The sequence below is a fragment of the Scatophagus argus genome, chromosome 4 (assembly GCF_020382885.2).
Source record: "Scatophagus argus isolate fScaArg1 chromosome 4, fScaArg1.pri, whole genome shotgun sequence".
NCBI classification, from domain to species: domain Eukaryota; kingdom Metazoa; phylum Chordata; class Actinopteri; family Scatophagidae; genus Scatophagus; species Scatophagus argus.
The window spans coordinates 14,219,249-14,244,955 of NC_058496.1; the positions used below are offsets into that span (position 1 = coordinate 14,219,249).

The 25,707-nt window shown below is 40.6% G+C and overlaps 2 protein-coding genes across 4 annotated transcripts; both read left to right on the forward strand.

Moving 5' to 3' along the window:
- Window positions 1-952: 952 nt before the first annotated feature.
- Window positions 953-7,262, forward strand: fsta (follistatin a). 3 transcript variants are annotated; one of them, XM_046388024.1, is made up of 6 exons: window positions 953-1,141; window positions 2,336-2,533; window positions 2,720-2,938; window positions 3,087-3,311; window positions 3,885-4,115; window positions 5,641-6,046. In XM_046388024.1, coding segments are annotated over exons 1-6 (966 nt in total). In that variant the 5' UTR covers window positions 953-1,050; the 3' UTR covers window positions 5,643-6,046. The 3 variants fall into 3 exon arrangements, with proteins under 3 accessions (XP_046243980.1, XP_046243978.1, XP_046243979.1); XM_046388022.1 differs by lacking the exon at window positions 5,641-6,046 and adding an exon at window positions 6,112-7,262 and having other exon boundaries at window positions 954-1,141; XM_046388023.1 differs by lacking the exon at window positions 5,641-6,046 and adding an exon at window positions 6,112-7,262 and having other exon boundaries at window positions 955-1,141; window positions 2,336-2,527.
- A 671-nt stretch (window positions 7,263-7,933) lies between these two features.
- On the forward strand, window positions 7,934-24,129 carry ndufs4 (NADH:ubiquinone oxidoreductase subunit S4). The gene is made up of 5 exons (XM_046388028.1): window positions 7,934-8,089; window positions 10,641-10,719; window positions 22,652-22,824; window positions 23,116-23,189; window positions 23,923-24,129. Exons 1-5 carry the CDS (start codon window positions 8,007-8,009, stop codon window positions 24,024-24,026), a joined length of 513 nt encoding a protein of 170 aa, XP_046243984.1. The 5' UTR covers window positions 7,934-8,006; the 3' UTR covers window positions 24,027-24,129.
- Window positions 24,130-25,707: the final 1,578 nt, after the last annotated feature.

Sequence of the window (25,707 nt, forward strand, 5' to 3'; positions counted from 1 at the left end):
CACGGCAAACACTTGCTCTTTGCTCTGGAGAGCTGTAACCAGAGTTCCGCTGAAGAGGTCGCGCAAGGACTTCCGAGGGAGTTCATCCTGTGCGTCAGTGAGCGGAGAGCCGTGTGTGTGTGTGTGTGTGTGTGTGCGTTTCATTCAATGAAATGCAACACCCCGCTCCTCAGTCTGAAGCCTCTCAAACAGGTTTGATTATATTTAAAAGCTTGACCCGGGAGAGAAACCCAAACAACTGTCTGTTCTAATATTAGCAGTGCGGCTGCGGACTACTATGAATTCTATTATTGTCTGGGCTCGGATGTATTCCAAAAGGCAACTCTCATCAAAAGATTTACACTTTTGTCTGCAGTTGGTGGAAAAAATATCAGTTACCACCAAGTAGTACCCTTAATTTGACGGACTGGTGGTATGTCCGGATAGGTGTTTTGGCTGTGGGCCTGTTTTATTACACAGAAATAAAGGCCTGGATATATGACTAACAATGAGCTTCATTATTATTATTGTTATTGTTATTACTATAATTATTATTGGTGTCATTATTATTAATTTATATGCAAAGGCGCAAGTCCAAGCCGTGCGTAAAAAATAAGCACTTCTCCTCACACTAATATTTGACAAGAAAACGGTAAAAAATGAAACATTAATACCAGTATTCTCCATCAAAATCAAATTCATATCAACTGACATTTTGTCCGGTCTGCTGTGTCTGCTTTTTGTTTGAGTGCAGAGCCGTATAATTCTTAAGCATGGTGTTTTATCACAAATTCAAACATATTTTGGTATTCTTTAATTATTGTGGCGAGAGAAAGTTGCTTGTAACCATGTCACCTGATTGGGATTGAAAGAACTTTGGTAAGAAAAAAAATATCTCCCCACCCCCACAGAAGAGGAGACCGCCCACCAGAGACAGTCAACCCCAGACCCCTTATAGATTTAAAAAGAGAGGCTGCATTCTCAGACTGACACTTATTCAACACTGCCACCGTAAGCAGATTACTTTTGCGCTGCCTGTGTCAAATACGTAGTTCACTTTGCCTCTCCATCATGTTTAGGATGCTGAAACACCACCTCCACCCGGGCATTTTTCTCTTGTTCATATGGCTTTGTCACCTTCTGGAACATCAAAAAGTTCAAGGTAAGTTCTCTTCATCAGTTCTCTTCTATCCTTTCCGTTTTTGAAAAACTTCGACTGCTGTCAGCCTCAAAACGCGCCCCGGTTTCGAGTCTTTGCTGCAACCGAGAAACTTTTTAAAGTCAGTTTCTCCCCCCCCCCTCCCGGCTGATAAAACTCTCTCTGCATCAGACAGTGCGTGCGTAAAGCGTCCATAAAACAGGTGCCATATGGGACACTTCAAAGTGAGACTATATGGCAAGTTTTGCAGCCCTCGTCAGGCGCACACGCTTAAACCGCCACGCTGTGTTGGTGGCAGCCTCAGCTTTCCATTATACCTGAGCATGTTCTGATACTTTTGTATGAGCGTTTAGTGTCTGACGATGTTGTAGTCAAGCCTGAAACAAACTTCAGAATATCCACTGTGAGTTTATGGGCGTGATTTTTATATTTCCCGCACGCACGCACCCATTCAGCTTTGTCTGTAAAAATGGCTTTTGGGGATAATTTTACGTCTTTAATCGTGACAAAAAAAAGAAAACAAAAAACGAGAAAACTGGAGACCTCTGCACCTACTACTTTTGTTTGGGAGCTTGAAGTTGAAATAGAAATCTGTCTTCATTTTAAGAAACACACCAGTTCATGAGCACTTCATGTCATATGTGTCTGTGTCGGTGCAGACATCCTGCTGTTGTCTGAGTGACAGGAAATTTTAGTGGATAACTCTTCAGTTTTTTATTTGTACGTGTTTAAAATAAACTTTACACTTATTTGTTAACGAGCAGGACATTGTCTGCTGGGTACATGTCTGAGATAATGTTCTGAGGCGTTGTAGACGGCGGTGTGTTTAGCTAAAGACCGTGGGTTTTCCGCAGGAGATTGGTGTGCTATTTAACACTGTCTAGACGCTCCACTTTCTGTCCAGTGATAACAGGGAGGCTGTATGAATAAAGAACAACACACCTCTAAAGATTCTTCTTACTTTTTTGGTTTGTAGCTGCATTGTGAGGGCTGTCAGTCACAGATGGGACAGGCAAGTGTTAACAGTCTCGCAGAAAAATCAGACAAAATCCTGCCTGGGAGGGTGAAAGGGAGGGAGGGAGCGTCTCGGATAATACGGGCTGCGTGAGTGTCTGCTGCGTCTGGGTCAGCGCTTTCAGACGTTAAACATACGACATTCGAGTTTTTTTTTTGTTTTGTTTGTTTGTCTGTTTACAGCTGGGAATTGCTGGTTGCAGCAGGGGAAGAACGGGAGATGCCAGGTGCTCTATATGCCCGGGATGAGCAGGGAGGAGTGCTGTCGGAGTGGAAGACTGGGGACGTCCTGGACCGAGGAGGACGTCCCCAACAGCACGCTCTTTAGGTGGATGATCTTCAATGGCGGAGCCCCCAATTGCATACCTTGCAAAGGTGGAGGTGCACTCATTTCCCTTCGTTTTCTCACAATACACATCCTCAGTCATTTCGTTTGATAAAGCCTAGAGATGGTCCGATTTACGCATACCAACGTGCGTAAATGATCCCTACTTTATTAGCCAGCGTAACATACGCACAAGGCCAAAATCCTCACCAACATTACATAACACAGACCTTTTATTTTAGAAACCTGCGATAATGTTGACTGTGGGCCCGGCAAGAGGTGCAAGATGAACAGAAGAAGTAAGCCGCGCTGCGTGTGCGCACCAGACTGCTCCAACATCACCTGGAAGGGACCGGTCTGCGGCTCAGATGGGAAGACCTACAAAGACGAATGCGCACTGCTGAAGGCTAAATGCAAAGGCCACCCCGACCTGGACGTGCAGTACCAGGGAAAGTGCAAGAGTAAGCAAATATCATTTTGAAATCTACCGGCTTGTGAAATTCCACATTTCTCAAAGCTGCATGTGCTAAGAATCCAGTGGTTTGTTCCCATATTTTCGTATTTCTTAGCATTTTCCCCCAAATCTTAAAATTTTCTTTGTCTCGACAGAAACGTGCCGCGACGTCTTGTGCCCAGGCAGCTCCACATGCGTCGTGGACCAGACAAATAACGCATACTGTGTGACGTGTAATCGGATTTGCCCCGAGGTGACGTCGCCTGAGCAGTACCTGTGTGGAAACGACGGCATCATCTATGCCAGCGCGTGTCACCTGAGGAGAGCGACCTGTCTCCTCGGCAGATCTATTGGAGTGGCATATGAGGGAAAATGCATCAGTAAGTCTGCAACTAGAGACGTGTGAGGGTTTGGGACTTTACTCTCAGAGAGCGCCTCCGGCTCCTGACTCTGAATATTGTTTGAGTGCATTTTCTTCCTGGCCAGCTCTGCAGTTATTCACAGTTCATTTTTGCCAACATTCCACTGAGGAGGGGGTCTTTGGGAGAGAGAGACAGTGTGTGTGTGTGTTTGGTAGTTGCTTGTGTTTGCTCAAGAAATGATAGACATCTTATTATTTCCTGATGTTGGCAGCACTATCCCATATGGGAAAAGGGGAAGGAAAGGGGGAGGGAGAGCGAAACAAGGGAGTGCTGGGGGCCATGAAGACATACTTCAAGTTAATATTTGAGTCAGCTGGATTGTTATCCAGAAAATAGTCAATTTAAGTAATTTATTCATAATGATGCTTATTAAAACATGACTTTTTGTTCCACGCCACAAGACCTAACACCATAAAACAGGATTCGGTTTTTATTCCTAGCTTAGTTCTCTGATCCTGCTTGAAAAGCATTCATGATAATCCATCTAATCAAAGATTTCCCCTGTGCTGATTTCTTCCCCTCTCGTTCTAGAGGCCAAGTCGTGTGAGGACATCCAGTGCAGCGCAGGGAAAAAGTGCCTGTGGGATGCTCGGATGAGCCGGGGCCGCTGCTCACTGTGTGATGAGACCTGTCCAGAGAGCAGGACAGACGAGGCTGTGTGTGCCAGTGACAACACCACATATCCCAGTGAATGTGCCATGAAGCAAGCTGCTTGCTCTATGGGGGTGCTGCTGGAAGTCAAGCACTCGGGCTCTTGCAATTGTAAGTAAACAACAAAAGCAAAATATGAAAAAAAGATAAGCAAAACACTCTCCTCCCTCTCCAAACAAAAGACAATATTCCATGTTGCTTCCCGAACAAAAACCTCCCCTGAAAGTGACCCCCATCCTAACTTTCCCCAAACTCCCACCCGAGCCACTCCACCAAGCACAGCTTAAGCAAGCAGAAAGGACTTGGGAATAGAAGAACTTGCATGACGTTGTCTTTGTCGCTGGCTTTTGTTCTTGTGTTGTTGTTGCTTCTTCTTTTTTTCATTTCAGTTCTTCTGCAAAACAAAATAACAGAAAGATGAAAGAAAAAGCATCAATATATATTATCAGCAGACTCTATCTAGGAGTCTGGGGAAAGCTAACTTCATTAAACTAACACAAATAATAAAAGAGACTAATTTTGTTTGCAGTGGAACAATCCTGATATTTAAAAGTCTAGTTAGGTTTATGCTCATGCTAGTGACCTACAGGAGCAGGTTGCCTTAAATCTCACACAGTTTTATTTTGTTTTATTTTTTTTGTTTTTTTTTAATCAAAAGTGTTTTATTTTTATGACAGTGGTCATATCTTTACAGCTTGTAAATTCCATGGTCACATTTCTAATTTCAAGTTAATGGTATATTTGTGTTTTTGTCTTAGTTTTCCTTTTGTTGCTTTTGGCTGTAATCAATCAATTCAAAATGCACTGCCTCCTGTGACATACACCACACTGCCAACATGTCAGTGAGAACAGAATACTTTTACTCGTATGATTTGCATAAGGTGATTGTAACATTGGTGCCATGTTAGTGACAATGACGATAGACTTAAATGCTGATATCCATGCAGGCTATTTATCTGTGGAGCCATAAGTACGCTCACAAACCTGTGGGTAAACTGTCAAACTGAACCACAGCCTTGAGGAAGTAATCAAATTTACATTCCATGAAGAGTGTCTCCTTGTTAGTTTCTTTCTCCTGACTGAGTACCTTAACGTGATGTGCCTAAGGTATGCATTGGAATCCAAGGGACCAACTTTATGATCACCTCATGAGCTAAATGTAAATGTGTTACTTCACAGTATGCAGAATAAGCATAAGGGCCTTGTAGACCTGGGCTCTCTTCTCATCTCATCAGTAGGAAGAAAAGTTAACATTTATCAGCCAACTTTTATTGCTGTTTTCAGTGAATGTGTTGTCCACCAGAGTATGTTTAAGACATTACAAATCCATTTGGATTGATGAGGGACTTCCTGTTTTCTTTTTTTTTTTGTATTGTCACTCCTGCTTTTGCTTGTGTGCTTTTTTTTTCGTGTTGGATGTAAATCTCTTCTGTAAAACAAAAAAAAAAAAAAAAAAAAAAAAAAAAGGAAATACCTCAGAACTGTGTTGTTAATCTCTGACCTGCTTGCTAAGGCCAGGGTGTAACACACAGAATCCTCCCTCCCCTGTACTTTTGAGCCAGAAGCTAAAATAATAATTAGAGCAAAGAAAATCCAAGAACACGAGAGCATATGTGTTATGTGTGTCTGCTTTCAGGAATCTACCCAAAAGAGAGCCGAATCACTGGAACCATCCCTGCCCCTATACCCTCTACCCAGCACCCTCCCCTTCCTCCCCTCAGCCCACCTTGTGACCCTCGATCTCCCAAACACCCTTCTTTTCCATAATCCCACTTTTTCCCTCTTGTTGACAGCCCTGACTTGCTACATTATGTAAATGGAAGTTGCATAATTGGGGATGCCACAGTCATTGTTGATGCGAAGTGACACAGACCCTTCTTTGCACACACACACATACACTCACATGCACATGCACACACACACACACACACACACACACACACACACACATACACACAAACACATATACCCCCCCAAAAAAAGAAACAAAAGGGAGGCTGTTTGTCAGTGATTTTGCTGTGAGCTTTTTTGTTGAGAACATTCAGTGATATTCTGCGCTGTTGTGGTCCACATTCATACAACAGCTACCATATATTCTCCCACATAGCCATTACAGAAGACGAGGAGGAGGATGAGGAAGATGAGGACTCAGACTACATGGCCTATGTCCATATATCTTCTATACTGGATGGATAGGCCCCCACCACTAGGGGAACAGTCCTAGGACAAGGAATCATGTCCATACTGTACATTATGTGTATGCTTATTTATTTTTTAAAGAAAAAGGAAGTATACATATAGTTCAGTCTGCTAGATGTTTATTTATACTTTTTTGTGTTTATAATTTATACATTTACAATGTCAGGCTTACTATCTACCATGATATATTGTGTTACCACTCATTTCCCCTCTTTTTGTTGTTGTCCCGTTTACTTTCTTTTTTTTATCATGAAGAAATATATTTGTCCAAAGAGAAGCAGTGTTATTTATTTGTCATGTTACCGTGTAAGTATAAGTCCTCTACAAGCTGTAAATTGCATTCCCTGAGCTGTAAAAATCTGCTTGTTTCTGTCAAATCTCTATCACAGATGTTTATGTCACACATACGTAAATGCATGTTTAGGCTGTGTGTTTATTTATTGGGAATATATCAATCATTTTATGTACAGAAGTGTTTCTGGTTTGTTTACAACTCATAATAACTGACCAAAGGGATCCTCTCAATGGTTTTGCAAAAGAGCATTGTAAAAGATGTAACACAGCAGCGATGAAATGGAAGAGAAAGAAAGAGCCATTTGTTTTTCTTTTCTTATTTTTTGGTTACTCTTCAGTTTTAGCCCTTTAGATTTGATTCCACACAGAGACGACTTTAGATGTTATTCAATAGAATTTATTTTGTCTCATCATATTAGAGCAGAGTTAAGTTTTGGACGATACTTGATTATTTTGGAAACATTGTGCCATTAACATTTGTGTGCTGTCTTCTTGCCAACGTGCTCCATATATTGCTCTTGCAGAGCTAATATAGGACTAACGTACTGCAGTACTCCACACTATATCAGACGTCATCACTTTGTTTCTTGTTTTTTTTTCCTTCCTCAGAATGCATTTTTATTTTCAAACTCACAAAAGAAATACAAAATTCTGTTATGAATATATAGTTTTGTATTTTTTATGTAAATGTCATATGTACATACAAAGTTTGATGGTATTTGTACAGATAAGAAGAGTGAAACAATAAAAGTTTTTTTCCTTATACTTTTTCTGGTTCTGCTGTATTATTGATTGGTGAAAAACATGTAGTTAAACATAAATATCAATGCATCTGTTTATTTCAAAAGAAGTAGTTCAACTTGAATCAAACTTTTTAGACCTACATATGGGGTTGAGCAGTATAATAATACACATCTATTGTGTGATGAGATGTATTTCTCGACCATCAGAGACTTTACAAATCTGTTTACACTGTTGAATCAGTCCCTTTACATGCCTGGGGATACTGGGCCACTGTGCACCTGAGTTTTTATATAAGTTTTGCGTCTTAGATTTGCTATAAACAAACTGATTTGCCAGAAGCTATACTATATATTGCTATATACAAATATTTCTACACTGCTAATTATTGCTCTGTCAGCCACCTATATGTATCCTCAAATAAATCACAGATTGAATAGACTTATCAATATCACAGGACAAAAGGGGAATAAGTACCCTTTAGTGTGGAGCAATTACTAGACGGCAGAGGCAAAGGCAAGTTCTTCTGGATGTGCTAAATTACTTTCCATTAACACCACCAGCAACGTTATTTGTGATATGAAATAAACATCAATAGCGCAAATAGACGGTAGATGTGTCTGGACATGTCTCTCTGCATGTAACACATCTCTACAAAGTAATTTTAGTTGCTGGCATCAGTCCTCTATGTCTTTGCCAGCTGTCTCCGTCACCGCCTCGTACTGTTTGTTCCTTCATAGTCGCCGTACGACGTTGTTGACAACAATCATGGCGTCCTCAATGTCACTTCTCGGATTGGGACGTTTGTCTGTCATCAATGCAGCTTCTAAATTGGTCCTGAATCCTATCAGGTAATTTTATAATAATTGTGTGAACAGTTTTATCTTTGCACATTATACTATGAGTCATTTTGTTTGAAATATTTAACTCCAAGTCGACTGAGGACGAAGCAAGGGGCTGTATGCCTAGCATGTTACAGGCTAGTAACTGAAGTGCTTGGAAGCTAGCCAGCTTGAAAGCATAAAGCACTTAAATACAGAATGTTAAAGGTTTTCGCTCTTTACTGGACATTATATGTGACTCTGTGCACTTAACCACGCAACAGCTTGTATAATTATTTGTCTGGGTTTGTAGCTAATGTCAATGATATCCCGTGCCCTTACAGCACTCGGCTACCCAGCTAATTAGCTGGTGCTAGCAGGTCTAGGTAGAAATTAGTTTAAGAGTTAACGTAGTTAAACGCTGCTCATTGTGCCACGCAACATGCTGCATACCATTACTAATGTTCGTCAATAACTGAACTTTACTTAACAACAGACCTTACTGAAAAGGCCAACACCACATAGTGACTCAAATCAGCTAACATCAAAACCACCGCTAGCTATCGATTCGCAGGATGTTACTGATGGCTGCAAGGAAGCTAACAGCTAGCATTGGAATAACACATCACAGTCAGAACTTTTTAATATTCAAACTTAAAGCATTATTTGCAGCAACGGACACTTCTCTTCACGATGAGTTCAAATTAGATTCAGATATTACGTTACGGCTCGTTTCTGCTTCATTTATAATGTATTTACAGTGTGCACGAAATGTTAGGTTACTCTCAGTCATAAGAACCATTTTCTTGTATTTTGTGAGCTGCTCAGTACTACACAAATAATGATCCTGTAGCAAGATGTGCTTAACTGATAGATCTCTTTAAATTACATTTGACCAGGACTCGAAATTAGAACTAATCACCAGGCACATTATTATAAAATATGCACGCAGATGCAGAATTGCTTCACTCAACTCACAATAAAACAGTGGTCACTTGGTCAGATTGGTTGGTCAAATTAGGATATTCACTAGCTGTTTGGCCAGTGAACAAAAAAGTCATAACAGTCATAGCATAGTAATGGTATTTTATACCCCTTTTCTCCTTAAATTAGTTGCTATAAGCTTTTTTCCCCACAGCGATCAATAATGTCCCATCCAGTATTCTTTAATCTTATAAACACTGGTGGCAGGCAAATTTACAGTGAAATGTACATTATTTAATCAATAGTTAGGGCAACCCCAGAAATCAGCGGCAGTAACTGAGTTATATATTTTGTCAGGATCTCTCAGACATGTGGCCTGTCAGATATCAGGTGGTTTCAGCTGACCTTATGCGTCATCTGCAGTGTATGGAGTTTTTCCAATAAACCTGCATACTACTGTTGAATGGTCCTTTTCAAAATGTTATTACATTTTATTGCATTTCTTAACTAAAAGATGTGTGGTGAGGTCCAGGTGTAAATTCAAAATGTCAGTGTCAGTATTAATTATATGGCCTAAATGTGAGTTAATAAAATGAAAGAATTTCCCTTCGGGGATAAATAAAGGAATTCTGATTCTGATAAACATACTAAAAATTAGACATGAATGCCTTTGATTGCTGAGACAGTTTGTTGGTTAAGAAAGTTGACTTTTGAAGCAAAATTTCTTTAGCAGTAGAAGTATTCATTTCTTTTAATTTCATTGTTAATGTTCTTCTTTGTGTGACGTGCAAGAATCCATAACCATATCCTGTAAAGCTCTATACAGCCAAACATTTCGCTGACAGTGCAGCGTTCTCCTAGCGAAAACAAAACTGTCTGTGATGCTTCATCCAGCAACATCTATCACCTGAGTCAAAGTTCCTATCTGTATTGTAGGTGAACCAAAGCTCAAAGGTGACACCTGTTGGACCATTGTGGTGTCCTACATTCAGAGCTAGCTCTAGAATTTTCTCCTACATGTACATTAATAGAATACTGTAATCAGTTTAATAAATGACCAGTATTAAGGGTCAACATTTAAATGACTAGTCGACTAATCCTGCCCATTTCTTCTGGAAGCCCAGGTTTGAATTCAGCCTGGATCCTTTGCTGCCTCTCACTACCCCCCCACTCCCTTCAGCTGCCTCTGTCAAATGAAGGCAAAAACCTTTTTAAAAAAAGAATAGAAATAAACAAAAACATACATTTAGAACAAATATGAAATTTTGATTATCTTGGCATAATCTGGAGTGTGATTATCTCGAATAGCCTTCCCCTGAGTCAACCACCATGGCACATTGCTGTTTTGTGACGGGACACGGGTGCACATTCACAAAGAGCTACACAGTCCTCGCCTGACAGTTGACCACAGCCAACATTAAGCACGTCCTGTCATTAGGATGAGAGCGAGAGTCTGCCAGAGATGCACCAGACAGAACTAATAGGTGACGGGGGGGATTCCCTCCTTGTCCCTTCCTTTTCACTCTATCCTGGCCCCACTGCCTCCTTAAAGATAATCATTGTTGCAGAGTGCAACTTGTTTGTGTAATGCATCTTTATTGCTAGTCTGCTTTGTCAGCTTGTGCTTTGCATTTAATGTCTACATAATTGTTTTCAGGTCTACAAGCACATCAACATTGAGGCTGGCAGAGAAACCAGGACAAGACACGCAACTTATTACAGTTGATGAGAAATTGGTAAGGATCCCTCCCTGTTTGACCTGACACACAGATTGGTGTTTGTCTAATCTTCTGTCTTCCAATTACTTTCCTGGAAAAATTGTTCAAAAACTCTCCTAGTCCACTGCCAGAATGAACTAGTATTAGACAGTAGGCTTTTGTAACAATATAACAGTAATGGCAAATGTTACCATTGGCAGTCCTGTGTGTGCTCACAGTTCCCAGTAATCCTCTCCAAGCACTCCTCACTACTTTTGATGACATGTTATTGAAGTTACTGATGAATAGTTTAGTAAATTGAGTTTAGGTGAAAAATAATTCTAATATGATGATATTTGATGCCACTCAGGTGCTACAGCTAAAGTACAGCCTCTGAAATGACCATGAAGTTTAATCAACACCTGGTTAAAATATTTTCAACCAAACTAAAGGCCAACTGCAGATAACCTTCATCTTTTGGTTCACTGTTTTCAGTTGTAATCTTCTAAAGCAGCAGTATTAATAAATCAGCTGAGGTCACAATTGCAGCTCACAGTTTTGACAGTTGTGTTGTGCTTTAGTGTGTACAACACAGAGCCGGATTGCATTGCATTGCATTGCATTGCATTGTATCTATTCACATGATACATCTTGCACACTTCAGATAACAATAATAATAATAATGATAATTACTATTATGTTTTGTCTTTCAAGCGTTTCCACACTGGCATTTTTAAATTAGAGCGCACAGGCTGGTGCTCGTCTTCACGGCTACTTATATTTGTTAGCTTAATCTTACATTTGTTGTGTTTGTTATCTAGTTTGTCTGGTTTAAACCCAACAGATTTTGCATTGCACTTCTACAATATTCAGACAATAAGGAGAAGAGAGCGGAAAACAGTGCCTCCAAGTTTAATCTTTGTACCTTTTATACAGCACAGCATGTTGGAATAATGACACAACGTTCCCGCCTTGAACAGGCTGCGTAAAAGGGGCTTCACGCTTGTCGATTGGTGTGGCTTGTGCACAGCATAACTCCAGAAGAACTTGAAGACCAGATCTAAGTTAAATAATGTGCAATCAAATGTAGTATCTATAATGTATATGGTACATCTGTCTGTGGTTAGCTTCATAATTGATCTGACAGGGTCATGGTGCCTCTTTCCATTAAGTGCTAAAGCGCAACCCAAATAGCAATAAACATCCATTTGAAGTGGCCAAGGATAGCAATGTACCAATTGTACAAAACAAAGAATGATCTTCTGAAGTGAATGCGTTGTCATTAAAAGACGAAGGAGATAGGAGAGAATGTGGGAGTCTGTTGTGCACTTGTCTAGGGGGGTTTGCTGTGTGTGGGCAGCGTCAGTGTGCTTTTGTTCCAGACCAAAGCTGACCATACTGGCAGACAAACCTTTGGCTGGGCGGAGTGTCTGTCTCTGTCCTCTCAGTAGGGGCCACTGAGAGGAACAGCAGAGGAGAGGAAAAAAAAGGGCCTCTAAAAAATGGGGAGGGGGTGAAAGAAAAGAAGCTTGCATGGAAAAAAGTTTGTGAGACATCCTGAGACTCACGAAAAAGACAGTGGCCACTTCAGTGTTGTCGGCCACAGAGGTTCCTTTGTGGCAAGCTGTTGCTGGCGGCAGCGGGAAGTACTCTAATGCTCACCCAGACAGGCCAAAAAGAGAGGCCCTCAGCTGTTTACAGTACAGTGGTCTCCGTCTCACATGGAAGAGGGCAATGAGAGCACTCTCCCTTTTGGGCATTCAGCGTATGTCAGCACGCTAGTCATTCATCAGGCTGTCAATAAGTGTGAATTGCTTTCTGGTTAGACCGATCAAACAGAGGTCTCGATCCACCAAGAGGTTATTAGCGTTTCCCACAGATTGACAGTGTAACCGTGGCGAGGGGTGTTGGTTTGGGGTTGTGGTCATATTTCTTTATTGAAAATATGTGAAAGAACATATTGCAGTTTATGCTTTATTTATTTATTTTTATTTTTTTGGCTTCAACATTTAAATTGACTTAATTTCCCTCCTTCTTTTAGTGCTAACTGGCTCAGCTCCTATAATCTGCTCATTTTGCCTTTCCCTTCAGTTCTCTTTTTCACACAAATCCCTACACTTCTGGTCTCTGACTGTCCCACCTTGTTTTGTTTCTTCATCTTCAGGATGTTGTATTAAGTCGCCCAAAAAAACACAACTTATTTTATTTATTAGTTTTTGTTTGTTTTTTGTTTTTTTTTTGGTCATGTGCTTCTGTTTTCACAATAACAGTTAAGTCGTCCATAGAGGAGGCTTGTTGCTTATGTTGCAGCCGACTGAAACCAACATGGTACCGAGTGACATCGCACCAACCTGGTGCAATTAACAGACTTTTACGATGGCATGAGTAGGCCTACATCAAACCTAACGGGCTTGTGCGATTGTCACTGGATGGGAGGGCTAGAGCAAGGGGAGATTGTTCACTAGCTAGTCAATCATAGATTGACATTCTCTTTGATAGATAATACGTGTAGCAAAATGGGTCCCCAAATATGCTTTGGTGATTGTTAATGTACATGTGCAGCCAGCCCAAGTAAAGTCTAAGAGTCTGAGTTTATACTTAGTTCACACCTTGCAGTGTAATGCGCCTTGAGTCACCACTGTCACAAATAAATGAATGTATGGGAAAACCTGGTTATGCTAGCTTTGCACACTGTCCCACTCACTCTCTCTCGAACAGCCCAAGGATAAAATGGTGTGCTGCTTGTTCTGTGGCGTACATTTTTGAATAATTTCATTTAAATGAGCTTGCATTGTTGCAGGAGCAAATAATATTTTGAATGCACTCCAAAAGCCTTTGTCCTTAGTTCTCAAACCTTGCAGAATCTCACCTCCTTGTTCCGTTTCAGGCAGATAAAGGTGATGAAGGGCAAGAATCTCCCACAGGTCAAATTTAGGAACTCATCCAGTGAATTTTCATCCAGTGAATGTATTTTACTGGAGGCTTCAGCCAGAAAAACAGTGTTTAACTGTGCTATAGTAATTGATTGAGGCAGCTGCATTGTGTAATAACGTGTTATGTGACAGGTGTCAGGTGCTCCTAGTGAGAAGCATTGTCCTATTCTGCATTTCTGATTTATAAAGCATCTTTAAGCTCATTGTTTTGGTTCACTCTCACAGCTCTCATCAGTTTCATTTTAGCAGCGGCAGGCAGCTGTTTTCATCAGAAAAAGTTGCCAAAGTCCCGCAGTTCAGCAAGCAACAGATGGACACAAGTAACCAGTAAACATGGTGGAGCTTTTAGCTGCTAATGAGTCAGATAGTTCCGTCAGAAGTTAAAACCAGAGCTAACAGCAGATTTACAGTCACCGAGCGGACTCCAAATGAACGACAGTGCTGCTTGTCTGATGGCTGTTTTTTTCTAACACCATGTCAACTTAAAAAGTGATAGATAATATGTCAGTGTTGTGGACACAGCTTGTCTCCCCTGCACCCAAGTGACCAGAAAAATCAACTATTTCAGGTTTAAAGTCATTTTTCAAGTAAAAATGCCAAAAGTTTCTAGTTCCTGCTTTTATAGTGCAAGGATTAGCTACTTTTGTGTAACACCTGTGACAACAAATTGAATACCTTTTGGGTTTTGGACTGTTGGACAGACAAAACACATAATGAGTATGTCACTAAAGACTTTAGGAATTTGTGATGGGAATTTTTCTGAATTTCTGATATTTCTTGGACTGAACTTTATTCATTACTGGTACTCTAATTAGCCCTCAAAATCTTTTTGTTTTAATCTCTTTCCTCTTATTTAAACGCTCATGCAAATCAAAAACCTGCTTAAAGTTTGAACAAACTTGGAAGGCATTGTCCATATTTCAGAAATAATGCCAAATAAAAAGACCCGCGTGATTGTGGAGCTCCAGCGTTCCCGAGATTGCCCATGCAGACCTTCTTTTATTTGTAATTACTGTTTGATTAAGCATGCTGGGCAGCTCTCAGGGTCTGGCTGGCTGGCCACTGATACACAGCTTTACACGGAATGTCTGCCACCTCCCAGCCAGGCCTTTGCTCTTGTCTCTGGCCCTTTGCATAAACAACTGCGTTTATAACCCCAGCAGCTGCCTCAATATGTGCTAATACAATATCTCCCCCTTATGCCTACATGTCTGTGCGTCTACCCCTGCTTCAGCTGGGCCCAAGTGTGCTCCCTCTCTCCACATAAAGACAACACCATAATCTTAAAGCGCTTGTGAAGCCTTGTTATAGAGTTCTCTAAAGGCACTGGGGTTTTACGAGACAGAGGAGGACAGTTATTAGAGTGTGGGGAATTGAGGGGGGAAGGAGGGAGGAAGACAGAGAGAGGAAGAGAGTATTAAATTGGAAGGACCTGATGCTTAGCATGTTGAGTTTGTTAATTTAAAATCTTCTGTTTTCTTGTGAATTTAGAGCGCATTGCTTGCTTGGCAAGTAATGTCACATCTGGACAAAAGATGTGGGGTTTGATTGCAGTTTGGTAGTTGAGTGTAAAGGCAGGTTGTTTGTTGTTTTGAAAGACTTAAATTGAAATCAGGTTGAAACATCCCGAAGTCTATCTTTGTAGATTTATCATCCAGAGGTTTCAGACAATTTCCTGTTACAGAGGTCACTCAGAGGAGGCTGGTTAATACAGGATCATTCCAGTGCAACGCCAGCGCCACAGTTGGACACACCGGTTTGCTTCATGACACTTGAGAACTCCGTTTCCACAGAATTGATTATGCGTTTGAGAATGTTGTTGCGCTGAGCACCCTCAACCACTATGACCTCAAACAGGTATTTGCTTACGCATTTTGAAATCGCAAGAAAATCAGTGCCACTGAATCACTATTAAAGAACCGACCATCCCAACTGTGTGGCTATATTCAGCACAAGCAGTTTAAGTCTACCGTACAGGGGTGTATATTTTCTAAGCCTGTCTGGCATCAGACATGGAGTGACCTACAGTGGAGCAGACCACATTCACCATCCCAACCCCCTTCCTCTCCCCTTCATCCAGCCCTCCCACCCTTTCTCCCTCCCTCGCACATAGACAACTTAAGTGTCTGTTTTGTCTGGTTGCCCTCTCATACGGCGCTCTTATGCAAAAAAATCTCACAGCTCAAGTTTGGAGTAGTGGGTCAGAGGATGTCGGTCTTTGAAGAGTGTCAGACAAGAGGCTTTATTATGTATCATCCACTAAATAGTATTTCATTCATTAACACTCTCTTCCATAGAGACTAAGCCTCTTAAGAGGACTCCTCAGCACTGTCAGCGCTGGGTAGTTTTAGGAAGTGTCTAGCTCCTAAGTGTTGTCTTTGCATAGCAGATTAAAAGGGCTACACTGACTGCCATTTATTCTCTAGTTGTAAGCTAGCAGCTCTGACTCCAATTTTCTTGGTGTCTTGAACTGTCCGGTGTGTAAACTTTTTTTTTTTTTTTGTTCATCCAGTCCGCTTATCATAAATCACAATAATAACAAAATGTTGATATAGTCATTTGTGACTGAATCTGTGCTCTTTGTAACACAGCGTGTACTAAAGTCAACCATTGAAAATGTTAGCATAGTATTGTTTCTGCTCTATTTTGTCTCCCTGTAGTAGACATTTGTGGTTTGCATTGGTTTATAACATGTATAACACTGGAAGTTCACAGGCTGGTTCATGTAGAGGAGCTCTTGTGCTTTTGAATCTGTGGTAATCCACATGCACTTATCCTTTTCCTTTCGATCATTTCATCTGTTCTAAGCTAATAAACCAGTGGGCAAAACGGAGACTGTCTTCAGGACCATTATTAATGAATCTATTGACTATCTTCAGTGAATCATTTAGATCAGATGGACAATTAATTGTCAAACTGTATAAAGTCTAAAAAGGTAGTGGCAAACATCACAAGTTCCCAGAGCTTAAGGGGACGTTGTCATTGTGCTTGTTGTGTCCGATTAACGGTCTAAAACTCAAAGATATTTCAGTATCAAATTCATAAACTATGGAAAAAGAGTACATCATTTTTGCTTATGAACTTTCCGATTCTTTTTCGTTATTGGTAAAGCATTTTATTTATAAAAAATATTTAAACAGTAGTCTTTACAGCACACAAACAAGTGAGTCTACATCTGACATATTCATAAATAACCCCCGCCAAATCCTCTCTTTCCGATCCTCGCCGGTATGTGTAACGTGAGATTTGAGATGACCCTCATGCCAGCTGCTTTTCGTTCTCCAGTGCTGAACCACTCCCACACGCGAGCAAGCAACATAATATTTGTTTCTATTAGAAACGCCCCCTATGTCCAATCATTAATGGGCCTTCCACTTCAAAGCCATCTGAAGGTGGGAACCGGCAGAGTTTGATGAGTGAGGCTCTTGGTCTGGGTTAGGGCTGGACAGTGGGGGGTTAAGGGTGATGTGTTTGGGCTTTCACCACATGCTGACTCAACATGATTCAGCTCGGCCGACCTTATGACCCCTCCTGGCTGCCGAGCTGCGGTTTTGGCATACGCGTGCTTGCGCTGTGATAGGCTGGACAGTACCGGTGTCACGGCTGTCATGGTGTCCTCTGTTACCAACAACAGTATGGATGTGATGCTAGAAATGTTTTGTCTGAGCTGGTTGTGCACAGACATCCTTTATTTGTTTGTGTGGTTGGTCACTGTACTAACAGGAAAATACACTCTGTACCTCAGTTTACATTTTCAAACCTAACAAGTCTTAAAAAAAATAGGGCCAGCAGCATCAGTGTTTTTACACAGTCTTACCCCTTATCTGGGCTATTTTTCTAGGATTCGAGGACACGTCTGCAACTAATGATTATTTTTGTTATTCATTATTCTGTTCATTACCTTGTTGATTAAAAGATGTTTTGCGTAGTCTTTAAAATGTTAGAAAATAGCGAGAAATGTCTTTGCTCTTGGCAAAGTCTTTAATTATCTTGTTTTCTCCAAACAACAGTCCAAAAAGCTAAAGATATTCAGTTTCCACTAAAAGTGGCAAATCCCCACATTGGAGAATCTGGACCGAGTGTTCTCGTGATTTTTGATTGATTAAATCACTTGAACAATTAATAAGGTCTTAAAATCGTTGGCAGTTGCTTTTTTTTAACCAATCAGTCATCAATAAATATTTAAGCTGAAAAACTAATAATTTGGCTCAAATCATCGCAAGAACAGATGTGAATTTCCTCTGTAAAGTTTATTTTAAGTGTAAAATGACCTTCTTGTCTAAATAAGCACAAAGGGAGTATTGGATGAAAAAAAAAGTCATTTAATTCACTAAGCGAATGAACAGTAATGTGCTCGAAAGGCAAAGTCCTTATACTTATCTCTTTTCAAGTCCTCATGTACATTTTGCCAAACCTCAGGACACTTTCAAGTGCTGCAGTATGAACTGCCATTCAAACCTCCACATGCATTTGATATTTTCATCAAAACTGTCACAAAGACATTCATGTGATTTGTGATACTTACTTAATCATTTTCTCAAAGATGAATCCAAAAGGGAAGTCTGATATTCATTATTTAGAGATATCTTTTTACTGGAAAACCATTTCTTAATGTGGAGTTTCACCTGCAAATCATCTGAAACTGACAAGATGTGCTAAATGATATTGAGATTGTAGAGGCTGGAAGACCGTTTGAGTCCGGCAAAGAAAACACAGTCATTGAGGAAGATGTTTTCTCTTAACCTAATTACTTCTCATGGCATCTCCAGTTTCTTTCAACAATTCACTTTGGTGAGCGTGGTGCTCTTCGACAGCTGTCTCCCAGGTTTGAAGAACAAGAGCCAATCGGAGCTTTGTGGGCGGAATTAAGAGTAAGGACATCAGCATCCTGTGCCAGAAATAGAAAAATGGCTACAATATAAAGCATAGATGAGCTACAGGTTGTTGGACTTAGAAAAAACAAGACACAACCTCACAGTGAGGATGACAGTCCAGGAAGCGCACGGACAAGAATTAAGTTTGTTCCAAAACAACCCGTAAAACCACAACTTGTTGCTTTTACACTTTGCTTTTAACAAATGAGATGTAAGGTGTTAATTAGTGAGCTTTACAGTCAGGCCAGCTGTTTCCAGTCTTTACGCCCAGCTTAGCTAACTGTTTCCTGGCTGTATCATAACAGACATCTGTGTTTTGTTTTTTTCTCAATAACGTCAGTAAGCCTCTCACAAAATGTCAGATTATTCCTTTAAATCAGCAAATTGTCTTTACCGATCCGATGAGACAAATTGCTTATTTGCAGCAGTGAAACAATTGAAAGAGATGGGTTGTCAGTGAAATTAGTGAACCAAAATGGCAGTTGAGTCTGATTGTCGGCATCCTCTTGTTGTTTTCCAAACATTTAAAATGGATTCTACCAAGTGGATTAGGATGGACATCACACCTCGCCAACAAAAATCTCTCATTCATTTTTTTTTTTATCTATACCAGCGCTTATTTAACAACATGAAGGACACTTGTGTTTCATTGACATTAATGTGATATTCCAGTCTGTGTCCACTTTATTCCACTCTGAGTCATTTCCCACCTCAGCTTCCTTCCTTCCATTTTTTTTTTCTTCTGCTTTTCTTGCTTTTAGATATCTCTGTGTTATTTCCTTTAGCTGTTAACACTTAGATCCTTGAATCTTGTTTACACAAAAATCCACCAACTCATCTCTGTAGGAGCATAAGAGGTACCAGCATTCAGCATTCTGGAGGGCCCAGCGGCCCCACAGCGACAAGCCCCTACGCTCTTTATTTGGCACGTAGCCTGGAGGTGTCAGAAATATCGACACGCTTTCACGTGACGGAGACATTGCCAGCCTTTTTCCCTTCTTTCTTAAGCCCGGCATTCTGCCTGCCCAGCCAGGTATTGTAGGACCCCGTGAAGGCCCTGTGAATAGTGTCAAACTTGATAGTTCTCATTTTGCTTCCTGTACATGGCAGAAGAAAAAGTGCCCACCGTGTGGGTTTTCCTTTTGTGATGGCCCTCTCTAGTCTTCCTGGGAACACACCACATTCCAGCCACAACCATTCCCTTTGTGAGTCCGGGTATTGTGGCCGAGTCTGTTATGCCGATAACCCTCCTAACTTTGAGTGTAATGCATGCAAGTATCATTGGAGTCTAGACTCGTATTTTTGCAAACAATGCCAGATAATGAGCAGAGTGTTTTCAGAGATTTGGCAGAGCTTTTGTTTTGACACATCCTCCCTCATTCATGAAGGACCTTTTGTGCTCATCCACGCCTAAGATGTGATTTAAGGTCTGCTACATCTGGACAAATTATTGCACCAGTTTACCATAAATGGGCCTCATGTGTCAGTTATGGTTTATGTAACGTACATACGCGTAACCATAGTCTGGCCTGCTAATCCCAAGGGTATAATTTCTAATGTGTCTCGGGAAGGGATTTTCATGCATCTATCCCCCAGAACATACCAGACCAACTGCTCAGTGTTTCGAGCTGCACATTTGATTTACCTCAACTCGAAAGGTACGTTTTGTACATAATTTCTCCTCTATGATTCACAGCCCCAAATGTGTTATGGTTCACTGTGTACAAAGCATTTTTATGGTTCTTGTGTTTTCTCCAAAACTCCCAGGAAGTTTTTCTTAGCTCTCACTTTTGGAGCACAGATCTATTGAACCCAATCCATCGAAAATAAAAACTTATCTCATGCAGAAAGCAACACTTTCGATTACCTGCAGCAGGCTCCAAGATGGGGAAAAAAACCCCCCCAAAAAAACCCCTGCCGTCTCATTTTGTTGCTCTCTCTCTCACACTGTCGTATGTGTTATTGTGTCATGAATCGTCCACCATTACCCCCTTTGGGTGAAGAGAACATGTTTTCTTCCTCTCTGTGACAAGAAGGAATTGTTAAGGTTAAGTAGATAGGGCAGCCGGAAATAATTACCCGGCACTTGTGATGTTTTTTTTTTTTTTTTTTTTTCCCCCCCAGCCCTTTTGTTCGTCTTTTCCCTTTCATTTTAGCAATCTTTTCAATGTGCAGATCTTGTTTATGATTAAATTTAGACTGGTCTTGCCTCTGAGCATGGCAAAAGATGTTTGACTGAAATGAGCACTAGTTCAGCAGTTGGACCTGTAATTTACTGGGCTTAAATACCATTGGAAGCTCCTTTGCCAAAGGAAAGGCGGGCTTTTGTGTGGAGTTCATGCAAAACGACCCCCTTTCTACAAATCAACTGGCAGATGACAGACAATGATGAAAATTTGATTCTTTGAAGTTGTAATGGCCATTGAAATGTGTAAAATTCTTGTATTGAAAGGAGAGCGCCCTGGAAAGCCCTCAGTCTTGGGTGGCTGGTGCCTGCGTGCTGGGAGGTTCGTCTGTGTTTTGTCGCCGACTTCCCATTGCTTGTTTGCTAATTCCCTGAAGAATTGGACCAGATCCTTGATAGGAGCTTGAAGGGGCTCCAGTTGCTCAAGAATATGCATTTAGTACACCCAAAGGCCCCTCCTCCTCCTCCTCCTCCTCCTTCTTCTCCTCCTCCTCCTCCTCTTGTCGCACTGGCCTACTTTCTGATGGTCTGGAATAAATCACCTCTAGTATTAGGCATTAATTTTACCTCAATGCAAAAAGAGTATGAATAACAGAATAAAGGTGACCATTACAACCTGTTTATTCTATTTTCTTCGAATCCAGTATCGACGTTAGCACACGCGAGCTGCGGTTTATTTTGGTGATTTTTATTGGTGACCAAGTTTCCATTGGTTTACATTTTCCCGCCTTTACATTCGTTATGCAGCATCTCTTGCATCTGAAAAACAGCTGAACTTAAAGATTGTCTCGACATCCCGTAACACATATCTACTCGTCACGTGCTTTATTAATGTATGAATGTATCTCCCGAAGCTCATCGGTGCGCTCCACTCAAGCCTGGCATTTTAAATATCAGAACTTTTCTAAATGTTTTCCCAACCTCCATTTAAACCTCCTGTGATCTAATTATAAACTTAACCCTCTTCTTGTTTATTGTTTTTTTTAATGCTGTTATTCAGTTATTCTATTGCTGGACACAAAATTAAGCTGTTGTCTGAGAGAATTACTCAGCCCACTGAATGCTGCAATTTATCAAAAAATTCTGCACAGGAAAGATTCATATGTAGTTGTAACATTTGTGCTGGAAGGGACAAAAATGCCTCCAGAGTTAACATCAGATCAGAGAAACAATAAAAGTACAATCCAAACATTGAGTTTACTTTATTATGCCTAAATTTTTGTTTTATTGTTGTTCTGACAGTGAAGATGTATTTGAGCTTATTTTTTGACCCTGATATTTTAAAGGGAAAATAAATCTCTACAGGTTGATGTGAAGAACAAAAATATAAAACATGAAACTTCTTACTTGTAGTGTCCAAACTATTTTTATAACTGATGAAGTTTTTCCTAACCCCAAACCCCATTTTTTTGACACAGTGATCATGCTGTTAGAGCTTGAAGTTGTATTTCATAACACCTGCAAGCTAACTTTCAGATGATCTTTCTCAACAAGCACTCGTGCATATTTCTTTGCTTGAACTCTTATTACTTGCAGAGACAGAAAAAGACATCAGTCAGCAAGTCAAATAAAAGTCAGAATGGTTGGCTGGTCTGCCCCCAAATCATGTCAATTTGTTATTTCCCCACTCACGGTAGCAGGAACGGGAAGCTTTTGGTTTTCATTTTGACTGTTTTAGTTGAAACCTCCTGTCCATGTTTTGTTGCTTACAAAGGGGTTGAACTGATTAATTCTCCGTAAGTCATTTACTGCTTCCCCCATGATTTTTACAGACCAACGTGTCATTAATTTCTTAAAATTCAAGTCGTGGACTGTTATAAATGAGCTGATCAACTTCTGTAGTGTATGTTTATGTTTAAATGTTTCACAGCTGGCGAAAACTTTTTCAGTTTGACTCCAACTTTTAAGTCTTTGTTGTAAGTCACATTAGCTTACTTTAACTTACAGTAGGTTGTGCTTTATTTCTGTTTGTCCCTTAGGACATCACCACTCTGACAGGAGTCCCAGAGGAGCACATCAAAACACGTAAAGTTCACATCTTTGTGCCCGCAAAGACGGCCATGCAGTCCGGAGTCAACAGCACCAAGAAGTGGAAGATGGACTTTGACACCAGAGAGCGCTGGGAGAACCCGCTGATGGGCTGGGCCTCGACGTGAGAACCTCTTCCCATTACCTGCCAGTTTCTGCAACACAGAAACTAAAATCAGATTAGAATTTTTTTCTTAACTGTAGTGAATGCAGATTAATGAGTTGGTATTACTTTGAGCAAATTATTTTTAGTATTCATATTTGTTTATATGGTCACTGATTAGCCTACAGGTAAGTTTTTACCTGTATGACTGTCTGCACAACTTAGGATATCCTCTGTCCTCAATACATGACATTTAGGATATTTGCCTCCAGTAAGTGTTTGTGTGTCTGACAGCCTTCTTCTGCCTTTCAGTGCTGATCCCTTATCCAACATGATGCTCACGTTCTCCTCCAAGGAAGATGCCATTGCTTTTGCTGAGAAAAATGGTAAAATAGTAATAATAATACATTACAATGAACTTTAACACTTAAAGCAAGGCTTAAGACAAATAGTAAGTTATAATTAGCAAGTATATAGTAAGTTAGTAGGAGGAATAGTAGTGCTGATGTGAGGTGGCTGCACTGCTGTTACCCGTAGATAAACTACAGAAGTTCCTCTCGAAGCGCAGTACGCTGAAGTTTATTCACAGGGAAGACAAATCAGCAATCAAGGAAAAGCAGAGACAATCTTACTCTGTTCATTTAGAAAATATTGTTCTTTAAATGCTCACACATTATTAAACCTTTCAAATCAGTAATATGATCAGGTGACAGCAGTAAAAAAGCACTTGTTAAAATACCATCATGGTAACAGACACTTCATAAGACGGTGTTTGTCTCATAACAAATCGACTAATAAAACATGAAGACGGTAGGTTTTTTTCAGTGGCCCATTCAGAACAGTCCTGTGCGAGGTAAAGCGAAACACGGCTGACGCAGTTTTCTGTCGAACAGAAAATTCCTTTCACTCAGAGTACTGAGCCATCTGGGAGAGTTTGTTGAAACTAAGTGAAGGAAACTGGCTTACTCTGTTTATTGCACCATGAAAGTGATTAGTGCAGTTCTGACTACACACAGCCTGTTGATGTCTCCAAAACACCTCATTGTGGTTGGAACTTGTCCAAAGTGAATATATGTAAGGCTCTCACCTCCATCACTTACTGCAATGTTTGTCCTTCAGGTTGGAGCTACGACGTAACAGAGAAGAGGACCTCGAAGCCCCGGGTGAAATCCTATGGGGCAAACTTCTCCTGGAACAAGAGGACCAGGAGGTCTGCTAAGTAAACTGAAGACGTCCATCTGTTAGCTGGCCTGACCTCAGTTTGTCCCACTGCAGACTTGTATCATTCTTGTCAATAAATGCATAATTATATACGTATGAACCAAACATTTGGGTCATTATCGCCTTTTTCTTCAAACATTCACCTCATTACTGACTACCTAATATGGTCTACTCAGTTAATGAAGTGTTTGTTCTCTGAGTAAAGCGGTACAACAGCAAAACAAAGGGAAATGTATTATTACGATTAGAACCTGTTTAAACTCAGGGATAAATAGATGTGTAGGCCAAAACCAGTGACATTTTTCCTGCATGAGTGTTTGTTTCCATCCTGTTACCTGGACTGTTTCATTGTTTGGAAAGCTGCACAACTGGAATTTAGATAAGAATTTGGAATCGCAACAGAAACTTTTTTTTTTTTTCTTAAACATCTATGCAGTGAGGTTGGCGGGTCTTTTATGAGCACTGTCATAAAACGCTGACTTTTCTGAAATGATAAATAAGCCACACAATACTAAAACAAAATAACTAGGATTAATAAAAAATGTCACAACATTGAAAAACTGCCATGAGGCCCATCCTGACCGCTTCAAATTCTGTTTTGTCCAACCAACTCCCCCCCAAAAAATTCAGTCTATCTTCCCATTTAGCAAAGAAAAGCAGCAAATCCTAACAAGCGAGAAGCTAAAATTAAGAAAGGTTTGGCATTTTACTTGTAAAATGACTAAAACCTTGAATTAATATTCAAAAATTGTTGCCAGGTAATTTTCACCCACTTAACTTAAAAAAAAAAACAGTTAATGATAGCTCTGGAATGGGTCAGCTCTTTTTATATATCCAGATTGTATTTAAACCCCAACTGGTGAAGAAAACACCGAGTCTTTTAATGCAGGAGGGGAAAAAGCCGTAAATGCTTTGAAATGCCCATCTAGTCACACTTGGCACTGAACTTGTTGCCAGTGCTTGTTTATGGTCTTTGTTTTCAGTAAACAGTGGTGTTACTCTGCGCCGAGCCCCAAGCTGCGTGACTGCACTGATATTCACACACCAATCATGGGCGCCTAATTGGTATAGCCCTTCGTTAATTAACGCACTGCATTGCAAATCTTTAACAGCCTTGCGCTCGCTATTTATTTTGTTCTATCACTCGGCGCATGAAAGGGCCCGATCTGATATGAGCGTAATGGCCCATCTGAACGGCGGGACATGAATGACAGCATGTGTTGCTTTTCCCCCTTTGAAACCCCCTCGGAGAGAAGCAGCGGGGAAAAACGCTCTTGGCACAAGTTTGTATCATAAAAAGTTGAAAGCATTCCACCCGTCTTGGCCTATAAGCACAGTAATGTATGTGAAATGAGAATGGCGACACAGTGGCATTGTTCAAAATCATCATTACAACGCCGGACATCAGCGATACAACCGCTGTGATCAGTCAGGACATAAACACGAGCTCTAAGTGTTTGGTAATACGCAAGAGTATTAAAAAAACAATGTCATCCGGTGCTGGCAGGGAGAGACATCATCATGTTCGCAAGGATACATATCACATTCAAAGTTTGAAAATTATTTGCAGCGTGATTCAGTATCACCACAAGTAAAGGGTCAGTTCACTTAAAACAAAACAGTTACTTATCTTTTGGTGGTCAGCTTATTCAGGTTCAAAGTTCAGCTTCTTAATGCCGTTTT